The following is a 16,900-nucleotide window of genomic DNA, read 5'->3' on the forward strand; positions in this document are numbered from 1 at the left end:
TTTGTCATAGAAGCTTTAATAGGTGGACCATTAGGCGAACCATCATCCTTGAGATCCGAAACTTCCGATATAGGACGCTTGCACTTCAAATTTCGAGTCTTTCCATGTGTTTCCTTCCGAGAAATTTCAAGAATGCTTCTCAACTCGTCATCCGAGTCATCAGTCTCATCCTCGGCTTCATACACCATCTTCTCTTTTCCTTTATCAAACAAAAGAGATGGTTTGTCTCGCTTTTCTCCAACCTCCGGTTCATTTATAACAATCCCTTTACCAGCACCTTTTCGATTTCTCGGAACCCGCGGAATGACCGATTTCTTCATGGTGTCACTGGGCAACTCCTCAAACTCCGTGACAGGTGGCTCAAGTTCGGTCTCATGCAAGAGCTTGGAACGAGTAGAGATGATGGATGGTGAAGAGGTTGTTGGTTTAGGAACGATTTTGATGGGTTTGTTGTTGTTTTAGGTTGGGTTGTGGGTTTGGTGGTTGGTGGAGGTTGGGTTTCGGGTTCAATCGGAGTATCGGGGGAGGTGTCATGTGGTGGAATATTTTCATTTGATTTGGATTTAGAGCGGATGGCGATAGGGATAGGAGTGACGGTGGCGGGAGGGTTTGGTCTTGTTTTCTTCTTCACCATTGTTGAGGTGGAGAAGATAAAGAAAGGTAGGTGATTTGGTTAAAGAGTTTTTGGGATTTTAGGGTTAATATAAATTGGAAAGTGTAAATTCGGGATGATGGGAATGACGGCACAAGGGTTTTATATGGGCTTAGTTTGTTGAGCCATATAATGTGATATGCTCAGGGATCCATGGGTATACAGATAAGATTTTGCCAGAAAAAATATGCATGATTACGTAAAACTATAACAATTCATAGAAAGTCAACTTATGACTAGTCTATATGAAGGAAACCGACTAGAGTAAGCAGAATACACGTCAACTTAAAATCTCATGAGTTAATTTATTGACCCATAATCGCGACATCTTCAATCTAGTCAGTCATTGAGGTATTAATTACAGGACCAAAGATACTATGAGCTGCTATTCAAAAGACCTAATTCTAATCGGATTTTCTCAAATTGTTCACGCGCCAATGGTTTAGTAAAAATATCGGACAACTGATCTTCCATTTTACAAAATTTTAAGCTTATGTTCCCTTTTTCTACGTTATCACGAAGAAAATGATGACGGATGTCAATATGTTTTGTCCTGGAGTGCTGAACGGGATTTTTAGAAATATTAATTGCACTCGTGTTATCACAAAGAATAGGAACAAAATTAATAATCATACCATAATCCCGCAACTGTTGTCTTACCCATAAGATTTGAGCACAACATTGAGCAGCAGCGACATATTCACTCTCAGCAGTAGATAAAGAAACCGTATTTTGTTTCTTGGAAGCCCAAGAGATAAGACACGGTCCTACAAAGGTGGCAATACCAGATGTACTCTTTCTTTCAACTGAGTAACCTGCATAATCTGCATTTGAATATCCCGTGAGAGTGAAATTGCAATCCATAGGATACCATAAATATAAATCTTGAGTTCCAATCAAATATCGAAGAATACGCTTTACAGCTGTTAAATGTAATTCTTTAGGATTTGATTAAAACCGAGCACACAAACATACACTATAAAGAATATCGGGACGACTAGCTGTGAGATATAAAAGTGAACCTATCATACCTCGATACACCTTTTCATCTACACTTTTACCTTTTTCATCTTTGTCAAGCTTAAGTGTAGAACATATAGGTGTAGGAAATGGATTCGCTGTAGTCATATCAAATTTCTTTAACATCTCCTTGATATATTTTCTTTGATGGATCATTATGCCATGTGTGGTTTGCTTTATCTGAAGACCCAAAAAGAATCCTAGCTCTCCCATCATGCTCATCTCGAACTCCGATTGCATAAGATTAGAGAAATAAGCACACAAAACATCATTAGTTGCTCCAAAAATGATATCATCTACATAAATTTGAATAACTAATAGATCCTCTTTCATCGGTTTTAAAAATAATGTCTTGTCAACAGAACCTCTTTGAAATCCATTTTCAATAAGGAACTTTGATAGTCTATCATACCAAGACTTAGGTGCTTGTTTAAGACCATAAAGTCCCTTATATAACTTATAAACATGATTAGGAAAATTACTATCTAAAAAATTGGGAGGTTGTTCAACATATACTTCCTCTTGCAAATAGCCATTAAGAAACGCGGTCTTAACATCCATTTGAAAGAGTTTGATACCCATATGAGCAGCAAAAGCAATAAAGAGACGAGTGGCTTCAAGTCTTGCCACAGGTACAAAGGTTTTATCGTAATCGATCCCTTCCTGTTGATTGTATCCTTGCACTACAAGTCTAGCCTTGTTTCTCACAATCACACCTACATCATCCAATTTGTTTCGAAATACCCATTTAGTTCCTATGACGGAACGATCTCTTGGACGTGGTTCCAATTGCCACACTTTGCTTCGTTCAAATTGGTTAAGCTCCTCCTGCATAGTAATAACCCAATTTGGATCAGTTAAAGCATCATTAATATTAGAGGGTTTTAATTCTGATAAAAATTAATAATGAGCACAAAAATTTCTTAATGAATATCTAGTTTTGATTCCCTCATGGATGTCAGTCAGAATGTTATCCATTGGATGTGAACTTTGATGCTTCCAACGTCGAGGAACAAATGTTTCTGTTTCTGGTGTAGATTGAACAGTACTGAATTCTGTTCGATTCTGCTCGACATTCGTGTCTGTAAACTGAACAGTACTTGATTCTGTTCGATTCTGCTCAACATCTGTATTCATCTTTTTCGATGTATCTGAACTACTGGAAGCCTGATTTGTCTCATTAGACGGTGCAGCTGTCTGTTCAGAGTCGCCTGAACTTGTTTATTTTTCACGACTGGACAGTTCTCTGTTCTGTTCATTTCCCCTGAATTCGTGGACTGTTCTGCACATGTTCCTTCCAACGACGAAGGCTCCTCCTCTAGTTCAGGTGGATCATCTCTTACAAATCCAATCTCAAAGTCATCATCATCCTGCAATTCAGCATTAAGCACATTAGATTCATCAAAAATTACATGTACACTTTCCTCAAAACACATAGTTCTCTTATTGTAAACTTTATAGGCCTTGCTTTCGTTTGAGTATCCAATGAAAACCGCCTCATCGCTTCTTGGATCAAATTTTCCCAAATTGTTTTTTGCCATTGTTATGAACGTAGCATTTTGACCCAAAGCAGTGGAAATGTGAAATGTTTGGCTTTCGCCCATATAGAAGCCCATAAGGCGTTTTCTTATAGATAGATCTAATCGCAACACGGTTACGAATATAATAAACTGTGTTCACAGCTTCGGCCCAAAATTTTCTAGGTAACTCGCTACAAAGTAACATGGATCTGGTCATGTCTTCCAAAGTTATATTCATTCTTTCCACTACTCCATTTTGTTGCGGTGTCCTACGAGCAGAAAAGTTACGATCAATACCATGTTCCCTGCAAAACGATATAAACGAATCATTCTCAAATTCTCTTCCATGGTCGGTTCTAATGGAGATCAATTTGTGACCAAGTTTGTTTTGGAGTTTCTTAATCAAAACATGGAACTCTTCGAAAGTTTCACTTTTAGCATGTAAAAATATAGTCCAAACAAACCGTGAATAATCGTCCACTAGAACACATACATAAAGACTTCCACCTCGGCTTCTAATCCTCATCGGACCACACAAATCCATGTGAATGAGTTCTAGAGACTTGGTGGTGCTAACGAACCTTTTAGATTTAAAAGAACTTCGGACATGTTTGCATCGAGCACAAACATCACAAACTCCGTCAATTTCAAACTTCATAGAAGGTAGACCTTCCACTAAATCGAGTTTGTAAAGTTTGTTTAGAGATGAAAAACCAACATGTCCAAACCTCTTATGCCATAGATTAGGATCATTTTGCATTACGGATAAACATTTAATGGTTTCCCTAGGAATGCTTCCTAAGTCAGCCACATAGATGTTGTTAACTCTCTTACCTTGAAGAACAATTTCATTAGTACTTTCTTTGATTACGTAACAAAGGTTTGCATGAAACTCAACTTTATTTCCTTTGTCACATAATTGAGAAATACTAATCAAATTGTGTTTGAGACCCTTTACCAGCAGCACATCATCAATGGAATGTGAAAGAGACTTACCGACTTTATCAATACCAATTACTTCACCTTTTTTGTTGTCTCCGAATGTCACATTTCCGCCATCATAGGCCGATAATGAGAGGAATTGGTTTCTATTACCTGTCATGTGTCGTGAACATCCGCTATCAAGATACCAACGGCTGCCTCCTCTCATATGGCCCTGCAAAAGGGAATTAGTTAGATGATTTAGAAACCCAAACAAGTTTGGGTCTGGGTCCCTTCTTATGACGAACAGTATCTAAAACATCTTTTCTAATCCACATTTTCTTAACAACTCTTATGTTTCGATCCAAATGACCTAAGCGTTTTTTACAAGCATTAAATACGTGGCCTATATGTCCACAAAATTTGCAAAGAGTGTATTCAGGTAGACCCACGTACTTATGCTTGCGAAAATCTCTCTCAATGGGTTTAGGTCTTTTAATCTCAACAGTACTGGCGTCAGTCTGAATTAAACAGTCGGGAGGACTGTTTACTTTCTGTTCAGGGATCCAGACAGTACGATATTGAGAACCGCTCTGCCTGAAATTAGAACGTGCGTCATAGCCTAATCCAAGTCTATTATTGTTCTTAGATTGATTGACTAGAAAATCAAGAACGGTAATACTACCTTCCCATTTAGCAACTACATTTCTCGCATTACTTAAATCAATTTCAAGATTGTTGACTACTACGAGCAACTTTTTATTCTTAGCAAGGAGAGAATTATAGTCATTATTAAGTCTATCAAACTTAGAACAAATTTCAGAATAAGAAGTTGAACTAGTAACATGCAATTTTTTAATCTCATCTAGTTCATTTGTTAAAACGTGGATTTTGTTAACAAGAGACTCCTTTTCGGCAGTGAGTTCAGATTGAACATTCTGGTCGACTGTTTGTTTCTGTATGTTCTTCATGTTTCGTCTTAACTCTATATTCTCCTCCGCAATACTTTCAATTTCAGATTGCATAGCCTCAAGACGCTTGTTTTGTTCATAACTAGTATCCAAAGTCTCATCAAGCAATCTTACAATTTTTTCTTTAGACAAAGATCTAATCTTAATTTTGAGATTTGAGAGATTTAGCTCATCTTTGGATTCGCTATCCGATGCATCAGAGTGAGCCATGAGACACCTTAGAGAGTCGTCATCCCTTTTTCGTTGAGATCTAGGCTTGTAGGTAGACCGTAGGCAGAATTTCTCATCTTTCTCATTTTCAGAAGGTTCCTCGTCCTCTGAATCGGACTCACCCCATACAGCAGCTATCATTTCACGTTTGTACTCCTGCTTAGACTTTTCACGTTTATCCTTAGCTTTTTCTTCTTCCCATTTAGGGAAATTTTGGATCTGATGATCCCGTTCACCGTATTTGAAACATCCTATTCTAGATATAGAACGAGATGAGGAAGACGAAGAAACAGATTTCTTTGGTTTATAACTTTCGAACCTTCCTTGATTTTTCTTTCTAATTATTTTGGCAATTCTTTTAGACAGCAAGGCAACTTCCTCCTCAAGATCACTTTCATTATCACTTGAGATGGCATTCAAGGCTAGACCTTTAGCTTTGGGTTTCTCTTCGGCCTCGTTATCAAGAGTTATTTCGTGTGCCATAGGAGATCCCATTCTAGCTTCATAGGTGAGCGTGGTTAAGTCCCTACACTCTTCAATAGCTGTGACCTTTTGTCGCCATTTCTTAGTAAGACTTCTTAAAATTTTACGGACAATGTCCTCAGTTTCAAATTGTCTACCAAGATTTGAAATTTCGTTAGTTATATTTGAAAAGCGTGAAGACATACTTTTTACGGGTTCATCCTCGTGCATTCTACAGGATTCGTATTGTTGCATTAAGAGATCAATACGTTATTTCTTTACTTGCACGATCCCCTCATAGGCTAGTGATAAACTGTCCCAAATTTGTTTAGCCGTTTTACATCCTGCAATTCAACTGGTTTCTGATTCACCAATTCCGGATTGCAGGAGTGATATAGCCCTAGCATTCTTCTCCGCCTTTTTGTAATCATCGGATGTGTAGTCCTTGGGCTCTTTTACACTAGTCGCACCATTGGCATCAGTGGTAGTGATAGCCAGGGGACCATTTTCGATGATTACCCAACATTCATAATCTGTTCCTTGTATGAAATGAATCATACGATTTTTACACCAGCCATAGTCCGTGCCATCGAAGACAAGACATTTAACAGATTTGGAATTCATTGAGAAAAAGAAAAGAAAAACTGATAAACTCGAAAGGATCAAACTCTTTGCGATAAGGCAATCAAGAGCACGAGGCTCTGATACCAATTGTTGAGTTTATCGATCCAGTACTTAAGAGGGGGAGAGGGTGAATTAAGTACCGTTTTAAAAATTAAAGCAAAATTAAAGCACTAGGTCGTTCACGAATTTCCTTCTGAAACAATACACAGGCCAATTGAACAGTCTCGGTGACTATTCAAACAATCATAGTTGTGTTGTATTGTTCGTTTGAGTAAATACGTGAACCAAAAAGAAACACAACTAAAAACAAGAGCAAACGAAATAAAAGAAAGCCAGAGACACACAATTTTTAACGTGGTTCGACCTACTCTCTAAAGGTCTGCGTCCACCCTCTCTCTTATTAATATTTCCTTTATAACCAAACTCGATTACAAATAAAACCCCCCACGATCAACCCCGATCGTGCGACTCGAGTACAACCCCGTTCCCCAAAAACACTCTCTCACAAAAGAGAAAATTACAATTCAAATTGCCTCCTTATATGGTTCAACAATTGGAACGATGGAGAACAGAAATTAGTCTTATAAATATATAACTTGCGTACTCAGACTCAACCCACAATCACGACTATCAAAAGGATTTGCAAACTGAAAAGTTTACGTTGAAAAACAATTTTGCAAGAACCTCTTTTTAGGAACAGAATGAGACAAAAAATAATTTCCTGAAACTTTGTAAAACACGTTTTGCACTCAAAAAATATTCTCGTTTGACTCAACTATCACAAGTGAAGGATTTGTATTTTTATAAGCAAGAGTTGTTAGTTGACCAAATCTCATCTTTCACGCAACAAACCCTAAACACAATATTTGACAATTATATTCTAGTTGCCTTCCAAAACACAAATTGCTCAAAAGGATAAAGATTTTATTTAGCGCAATATTAGGAAGTTTTAAACAGAATACAATTTTTATCAAAACAATAAATAGGAAAATATTTTATCTTGAAATTATTTTGTCCAAAAAGATAAGCCGTGAATTATTGGACCGAATAAGAATAAGCACAAGTTATATATTCTTACAATTTTTCTAGACACGAATCAAGACTTGGTCCAAGCTTCATCCGTCTTCTTTTCCGAGCAAATATGAAGTGCTTTTGGACATGTCATACACACGTCTAGCACACACCATTAATTTAGAGGGATATACAAAAGTGAAGGACTTGTCATCATCAATAACATAGGTGCAACAGAGTAGAAACTTGTGAAAGTAAAAGTTGAAGAAGGGGGTGTATTTATAACAGAGGATGTTTGAGTTACTTTATTTAACCTAAAGCAGACGAGTCAGACGCCGTATAAGTGCAGACGGCTAAGAGTCTAGGGTAAATCAATTCCTAGTAAAAATCATATTCTCAAAGGATTTTTTTCCTGATTTCTCGTTATATGGAAATCTTTTACAAGCCCGCAAGGGTGGAGCATTCTTGGCCTGAGTCAATGCCTAATAGACTTCGAGCCTGTCACCCTCGGGTAATTTACCTGGTATACGTGGTTTGCAGGCTATCACGTACACCCGCGGGTTTACCCAGTGCGCACCGAATGTAGAGGATGCGGGTTCCCTCGTTACCAAAAAAAAAAAAAAAATCTTTTACAATTTTAAGTTAGTAAACAATGAGATAAATCCTCTTAGGTACTCACTCCATACCACACCAATGGTAACATGGACCCACTTTTTGTGAGGTATGGAGGGAGTAATATTTAAACGGAGTTACTTTTTCACATACGAACTTTACTCTTTCACATACATTTTTTCATTAAATTTCCATCTCATACCCTTTTTTTCTAAAACAAAACAATTAACTCTTATATGTATCTTTTTCCTCTGAAATCGAATCTAATTGCTCTAAAAAGTTAATCAATGAATCGTAATTCTCCAATTAGTGAAGTAATTTAGTTGTTTGAACAATTATTAATTTATTTTGTTGAAATTATTAGGGTTCATTAGTGAAATTAATATGTTTAGTTGTTTATCAATTACTTGTATATATTATCAATTAGGGTTTATGATTGTTGGTGGTGCATTGGTGGCGGTGTTGGTTGCGCTGGTACGCATGTGGAAGTTCTTGTGCAAATTGGCAGTGGCGAGGGTGGTGTGTGCGATGGTACTTGGTAGGGATGTTGGTGCGAATGCCAGTGGTGACTGTGGTACGGTACCGTCGTCGGTGCGCATGTATGTCTACAGTCTACTTGATCGATATTGCCTTTAAGAAAATCATGGCATTCAACATTTCGATAGATATAATTACATTAATGATTGCAATCTACTTATCTACTTCATTAGAACCTAATTCATTAATGATTACAATCTAACTAAGGACAGGGAAGTGGAAGAGTGCACACCTTCGCAAGCATATCTAATAATCTTGTACTGTAAGAACTACCTCCTTTATTAGTCAATTAGTAATGTTCATATACAAAAAATATCAAAGCAATCCAATCACTCCATCCTCTCGAAATGCAGGGTGGTCGGGCAGGGGTAGTGGGGGTGGTCAGACGAAGTGGTTACCGGATGGAGGCGAAGGAAAGATGGAAGAAAATCAATGTTGTGTGAGGGAGGAAAAAAAAATGAGAAGGGTAAATTGGTAAAATGCGTATGTGAAAAAGTAAAATTTGTATGTGAAAAAGTAAAAAGCACGACCCTATTTAAATACGGTCCAATTCGGTCCATATTATGGTCCACGGTCCCTTCGATTCGGTCCAGGATCGGACCGAAGACCAAATTATCACTAACACATGGACCGTGGATCCGATCATAGTATATTTGGTCCAGTCCGAACCAATGTGTGTCGGCCCGGTCCGATTTTAAGTCCGAACCATTTAATAAACACCCAGAATGAATTATTCACATAAAATAATCCTAACTAAAATTCTTGTGGAAATATGATTTTTTTTATTTGGACTTGATGAGCTTTGTTAAAGCATAAATTCTCATTATAGACGGACACTATTCCTCTATAGCTATAGACGGATAGTGTTCATCTCACAAATTAAAGTGGGTAGTGCAAGTGGGTGGGAAATGGATACCCTCAGTTGCTGATGAGCTCCTATTTCTACTACATTTTGGCACCATTTTGAGCTCATTTGGTAGCACTTGGTGACGGTTTTTGACGATTTTTACATTGTTTGACCAATTCCGAATGCTTCACCATTTAGCATGAATTCAAGTGAAGATTAAGAAGCCAAAAGAATGAGAGAAGTGTCCAAGGAGGAGCCAAGAACAAGCTTGAAGAAATGCCACAAGAAAGCCCTCCAAAGGATCAAAGGAATCGCGAAAGAAAGGCGCACTCCAGGAGCAAACTCGCACCGTGCGAGTTTTCCAGGCCCAGAACTCGCACGGTGCGAAAATTCTTGGTTTAAGGACGATTGTTGCCGTTTTGTATTACGGGCCTTCCCTTTATTAAGCCCATTAATTACTAGGTTTCGGGGGATATAAATAGGAAGTTTGCAATTAGGTTAACGATCTTTTGTTCACTTTAATTAATCAAGGTTGTAATTTGGGAATATTTTCATCTTTTGAATTGGGTTTTAGATCTAATTATGGAGAACTAATCTCCTATCTTAATCCGACTCAAGGCTTAATCTTTGGTTGTAAGACCCTTTAAACCTTCCTTAATTTTCATTATCATTGTTAATCCTTTTGTGTTTATTGTTTGAATTTTGGAATCCTTGTTTATATTGAGTAATTAAGTGTGATTTCCTTGTTGCTTAATTAATCAAGTTCTTTAATTTATTGTTGTTGGGATTATTAAGTGTGATTTCCTTGTAATCTCATCTTTGCAACACCTTGTTATTATGCTAATGAATGTGATTTCTTCTTGGCTTAATTAGCAAGTAAAGGATTAAATTGTAATTAGGCATTAATTGTGATTTCATTGTGTCTAATTACCTCTATTGAATCTCTTGTGCTCATATCTTCTTGTTAATTTGACCAATGTATGTGATTTCTACTTGGTAGAATTGATAAGTTAGGTTATTTGATTAAGTGTGATTTCCTTGTCATTTGGCCATTACTAAGGAGATTTAGAAGATTTATCTTCACAATAGGGTGATAATATATAATTGAAGGATTGATTGAGGGGTTTTGTCAACTAAAGTGCCAAACTTTGGGTCGGGTTAAGTCTCTCTTAATATTGATTAATTTCCATCTTAAACTCTTGATTGATTACTTGCTTTGCACTCTTGTTTGAATTTGTCTTGCTTTTGTCACAATTGAAAACTCAACCAACCCCCCCCCCCCCCTCCCCCCTTTCTATTTATTTGTTGTTCTTGTTGTCACAATTGTTCTAATTACTTTCTCAATTTCACTATTGCAAAACCCATCTTCTCTTGGGTTCGACCCCTTGCTTGCTATTTTACTAGTTTATAATTAGTGCTAATTAGTGTGTTTAGTGGTATATAAATTGTTAATTTGGCCGTCTTTTAGTGCGACATTTTAGGCGTGTCAAATTTTGGCGCCGTTGCCGGGGAAGGTAACGGTTTTGCTAGTGTTTGTTATTTGTGTTTTTAGGATAGTTGTGTGAGTTAGTCTTTGTTTCTTGTTGATAGTGTCTTGTTCTTTACTTGTGTGAACCTTTTGATTGTGTGCTCTTGTGTAGAATTGTTTATGGTCAATACTAGGAATTCAAGAGAACCACTTTTTCCTTTCGATCCGGAGATTCAAAGATCACTTGCTTGGATAGGAGAAGGTATTAGAAGAGACAACCCGGTTATTGAAGAAATTGATCCCGGTTTTCAACAAGACCAAAGAGAAGATAACAACATCCCTTTTGAACAACCCATACCTATTCAAATCATCATGGGTGGTCGTGAGGAAGAACAACCACATGGGCATGGTGAAAGAGAGAACCCACCACGGCCTAGAACTATTAAGGAACTTACCGCCCCGGATCTCACACAAGTGCCCTTGTGTATCTCCTTTCCGGCCTTGGCGGAAAATGCCACCTTTGAATTGAAGTCTGGGCTCATTCACCAATTGCCCCAATTTCATGGACTTAACATGGAAGATCCCAACAAGCATCTCAACAAATTTCATGTTGTTTGCTCAAGCATGAAGCCAAATGGGGTTACCGATGAGCAACTTCAACTAAGGGCCTTTCCTTTCTCACTCAAGGACGCGGCCAATGATTGGCTTTATTATCTCCCTACCGGGAGCATCACCACTTGGAATCAAATGAAGAAGGCTTTCTTAGAAAAGTATTTTCCCGCTAGTCTCTCATCTCAATTGAAGAAAGAAATAAGTAATGTTGAACAAATGGATGGGGAGAACTTGTATGAGTATTGGGAGAGGTTTAAACAACTTCTTGCTAGTTGCCCATACCATGGGTATACCGACCACGACCTTCTCTTGAACTTTTGTGGTGGTCTACTTGAGGATGATGCTAGGATGATTAAAGCCGCCACCCAAGGTGGAATTGAATACATGTCGGTCCAAGAAGCAAATGAGTTGATTGAAAGGTTGGTAGGAAGCTCTAGGAATTTTGGGAGGAGAATTAAGAAGTCAAGTGGAACATTCTCTTCAAGGCAAAGCTCCAACCATATGGAGGAGAAAGTTGATTTTCTTACCAATTTGGTCAAGGAACTTACAAAAGGAGGTGGGAGTGCTTCTCATGTGACATTTTGTGGTCTTTGTAATGACCCAACTCATCCTACCGATGGGTGTCCATCTTTGCAAATGGAGGAGGCAATTGAAGTGGTGAAGGCTATTGGTTTTAGGAAGTTTGACCCTTATTCTAACACTTACAATGAAGGGTGGAAATCTCATCCAAATATGGGTTGGGGTGGAAACCAAAATCAAAACCAAAATCATAACCAAAATCAAAAAGGGGCTTCAAACTCTTCATTTCAAAAGCCAAATCAAAATCAAAACCAATCACAAAATTCCTTGGAATAAATGATGAAAACTCTTACCATGAATCAAATGGCAATGCAACAAAATACCAAGGAATTTCAAACTGCCGTGCTTCAACAAAATCGACTCACCGACTCTAGGTTTGTTAACCTTGAGACCCAAGTTGGTCAAATCCTCACTACACTCAATTCTCAACCCAACCAAGGAGGGAGTCTCCCTTCTCACACCATTCCTCCACCCACCAAGGAACAAGCAAAAGCGGTCTCTTTGAGGAATGGTAGAGAGTTGGTAGAGGCACCCAAGGCTCCTAAGAAGACAAGACCACTTTCTATTGTTCATGAAGTGGAGGATGTGGTTGAAGATGAAATTGAAGTGGTAGTGGAACAAGGGGAAGCATCAACACCTCAACAAGTGAGGATCCATGAACCTCTTCCGGAATATGAGCCACAAGCTCCATTTCCAAGTGCTTTGAATGATACAAGGATAATTGACAAGAAGATTTCAAGCCTTTATGATATCTTTCGTAAAGTGGAGGTAAACATTCCTCTCCTTGATCTTCTTAGTAGTGTGCCCAAGCATGCAAAGTTTTTGAAAGGGTTGTGCACTACTAAGAGGACCAACAAGGCAAAAAGCATGAAAAAAGTAAGGGCTAGTGAACATGTGTCGGCAATTTTTCAAAAACGGTTGCCACAAAAATGTAGTGACCCGGGCATGTTCACCATCCCTTGTAAAATTGGAGACTTGGATTGTCAACATGCTATGCTTGATTTAGGTGCATCTCTTGCCCAATTACCTTTATGAGTCACTCAAGTTAGGGCCTTTGAAACCGACTCGTACGGTCATTTCTTTGGCCGATAGGTCCAATATCTATCCTAAGGGGGTTGTGGAAGATGTCTTGGTGAAGGTGGGGGAAATGCTTTTCCCCGCCGACTTTTATGTGATTGAAATGGAACCCGAGAAAGGCTCCACTCCCATTTTGTTGGGAAGGCCTTTCATGAGAACTTCCAACACCAAAATTGATGTATCTAGTGGACGCCTCACAATGGAATTTGAGGGGGACAAGATCGAGTATAGCATCCATGAAGCTATGAAATACCCATCCAAGACTTCATCCTTGTGTTTTCTTGAAATTTTTGAGCCAATTGTGCAAACCGTGTATGAATTGTGCAAAGTTGATGCATTAAATGTTGTTTTGACTAATGGATTGGTTGGAGAGGATACGGGGTATGCTTTGTCTTGTGATTTGCAGGAAACAATCAATGACTTAGAGGAAAATCCCCCAATGGAAGAATGGGAAGAAAAGGAAGAAATCCGGAAGGCAGCAGAGAACTCGCACCGTGCGAGTTCTGGGGATGGGAAACTCGCACCGTGCGAGTTTGCCCCTGTCCAGGAGATTTTCTTCCTTTCTTCCAAATTATTAGAACAGCTACCAAAAGAGAAACCCGTTCCCTCTATTGTCAAGCCTCCTATTGTTGAATTGAAGCCCTTACCAAGCCACTTGAAGTATGCATTTTTAGAAAGTGAAGAAACTCTACCGGTAATTATTTCAAGCAAGCTTACTAAGGAGCAAGAAGAGGCTCTCATCCGGGTTCTTAAGCAACACAAGGAAGCAATTGGGTGGACAATGGCCGACATCAAAGGCATTAGTCCCACTTTATGCATGCACCGGATTTTTCTTGAAGATGAAGCAAATCCCGTCCGACAACCACAAAGGCGTTTGAATCCTCCAATGATGGATGTTGTGAAGAAAGAGGTACTCAAACTCCTTCATGTAGGTATGATCTATCCTATATCCAATAGTCAATGGGTTAGTCCAACCCAAGTTGTCCCAAAGAAATCCGGGCTAAAGGTAGTCGAGAATCATGAAGGTGTTTTGACCCCCACTCGAGTTCAAAATGGGTGGAGGGTATGTATCGACTACCGTAGGCTCAATACCGTGACCCGAAAAGATCATTTCCCGCTTCTCTTCATGGATCAAATGTTGGAGAGGTTAGCGGGAAAAGCTTTTTATTGTTTTTTGGATGGCTACTCGGGTTATTTTCAAATCCCAATTGCACCCGAGGACCAAACAAAAACAACCTTCACATGTCCCTTTGGAACGTTTGCCTATAGAAAGATGCCTTTCGGTCTTTGTAATGCTCCGGGAACGTTCCAAAGGTGTATGATGAGTATCTTTTCGGATCATGTTGAGGACTTTATTGAAGTATTCATGGACGATTTTACCGTTCATGGCCAATCTTTTGAGGATTGTTTGAATCATCTTACTTGGGTCTTGAAGAGGTGTATTGATACCAACCTCGTTCTCAACCATGAGAAATGTCATTTCATGGTTGATGAAGGAATAGTTTTGGGACATGTGATCTCCTCTAGGGGGATTGAGGTTGATAAGGCAAAGGTCGATACCATTCGCACCTTGCCTTATCCTACTAATGTGCGTGAAGTGAGGTCTTTCCTAGGTCATGTCGGGTTCTACCGACGTTTCATTAAGGATTTCTCCAAGATTGCTGCTCCTCTATGCAAGCTACTTCAAAAGGATTGTGAATTTGTCATGAGTGAAGAATGCAAGGGAGCTTTTGATATGCTCAAGGAGAAGCTTATTTCGGCACCTATAATTCAACCTCCCAATTGGAATGAACCGTTTGAGATAATGTCGGATGCAAGCAATTATGCCCTTGGCGCGGTACTTGGCCAAAGGGTAGGAAGAGCACCTCATGTTATTCAATATGCATCGACAATGATGAATGAGGCTCAAAGGAACTATACAACTACCGAGAAAGAATTTATTGCGGTGGTTTTTGCCTTAGAGAAATTCCGATCTTATATTCTTGGAGCCAAGGTCATCATCTTCACGGATCATGCCGCCTTGAGGCACCTTGTCTCTAAGAAAGAATCCAAGCCCCGTTTGATGAGATGAGTACTACTTTTGAGTGAGTTTGACGTTGAACTCAAAGACAAGAAAGGCTCCACCAACACGGTGGCGGACCATCTTAGTAGAATCATCCAAGAAGACTCCTTAGTACCACAAAGTTCAATAAAGGAGACCTTCCCGGATGAAGCCCTTCTTGCCTTGATGTCTACCGAACCTTGGTATGCACATATCGTGAATTACTTGGTCTTGGAAAAATTTCCACCGGGTTTGACTCGACATCAAAGAGACAAAATCAAGAGTGATTCCAAGTACTATGTGTGGGATGATCCTTATTTGTGGAAATTTTGTGCCGATCAAGTGATAAGGAGGTGTGTGCCGGACACCGAAATCGTGTCAATTCTTCGGTTTATCCACGAGTATGCTTGTGGGGGTCATTTTGGAGCCAAGAAAACGTCTAGAAAGGTGTTGGAAAGCGGTTTCTTTTGGCCCACACTCTTCCGTGATGCCCATGCCATAGTCAAGACTTGTGATAGATGCCAAAGACTTGACAATATCTCAAGGAAAGGAGAAATGCCCCAAACCCCGATGCTCTATTGCGAAATCTTTGATGTGTGGGGTATTGACTTTATGGGGCCATTTCCCGCATCTTATGGCAACATCTACATACTCTTGGCGGTGGATTATGTCTCTAAATGGGTGGAAGCCAAAGCCACCAAGACCGACGATGCCAAGGTGGTTGGAGAGTTCCTCAAGACTAATATTTTCTCTCGGTTTGGGTTCCCCAAAGCATTGATAAGTGACCGCGGCACGCATTTTTGTAACAAAGCTATTGGTGCCCTTCTCAAAAAGTATGGGGTGATTCACAAGGTATCCACGGCCTATCACCCTCAAACCAACGGCCAAGCCGAGGTTTCCAATAGGGAGATAAAGGCCATCCTTGAGAAAACGGTAAATCCCGATCGCAAAGATTGGAGCTCGAGATTGGATGATGCCTTGTGGGCCTACCGCACGGCTTACAAGGCACCGATTGGGATGTCACCGTACCGACTGCTTTTTGGGAATCCATGTCATCTACCCGTGGAGATTGAACATAGGGCCTATTGGGCGGTTAAATCCTTCAATTTGCAAATGGATGAGGCGGGACTCCATAGGAAGCTTCAACTTCATGAATTAGAAGAGATTAGGAATGAGGCTTATGAGAATGCATCCATCTATAAAGCTAGGACAAGGGCATGGCACGACAATATGATTTCGAGAAGAGTTTTTCAATTGGGAGAGAAAGTCTTACTTTTTCAAAATAGGCTTAGACTTTTCTCCGGGAAATTGAGGTCTCGATGGATGGGACCATATGAAGTGGTGAAAGTTTTTCAACATGGAGCAATAGAAATCAAGTGTTTAAAGACCGGGAAAGTCTTGAAAGTGAATGGACATCGGCTTAAGCATTATTATGAAGGCATTGAAGCGGGTGAAGTGGAAACACTACACCTTATTGATCCCATTTACGAGGCTTAATGGAAAGTACAACTTTGTCGAGCCATAGACGTTAAATAAACGGCAAAAGTTTGTAAATATTTCTTTCCCTTGCATATTTAAATTCCGCATTGCATTGTTTATATTGCATTTGTCATATTTAAATTAATTGCATTGTTTAATTCTTGCATAATAAATTAAATCATTTGCATTTTCACTAATGTTTTTGGCATATTAGAATGGTTTAATGTGTGTTTTAGTGATAGGATACCAACTCAAGG

The 16,900-nt window shown here is 39.2% G+C and overlaps 1 protein-coding gene across 1 annotated transcript; it reads left to right on the forward strand.

Annotated features, from left to right (window-relative positions):
* The first annotated feature begins 12,349 nt into the window (after window positions 1–12,349).
* LOC141647254 (uncharacterized) lies at window positions 12,350–16,661 on the forward strand. The gene is made up of 4 exons (XM_074455379.1): window positions 12,350–12,814; window positions 13,053–13,617; window positions 13,702–14,148; window positions 15,232–16,661. Exons 1-4 carry the CDS (start codon window positions 12,350–12,352, stop codon window positions 16,659–16,661), a joined length of 2,907 nt encoding a protein of 968 aa, XP_074311480.1.
* The last annotated feature ends 239 nt before the right edge of the window (window positions 16,662–16,900 follow it).

The sequence above is a fragment of the Silene latifolia genome, chromosome 1 (genome assembly GCF_048544455.1).
Source record: "Silene latifolia isolate original U9 population chromosome 1, ASM4854445v1, whole genome shotgun sequence".
In the NCBI taxonomy this organism is placed as follows: Eukaryota; Viridiplantae; Streptophyta; class Magnoliopsida; order Caryophyllales; family Caryophyllaceae; genus Silene; species Silene latifolia.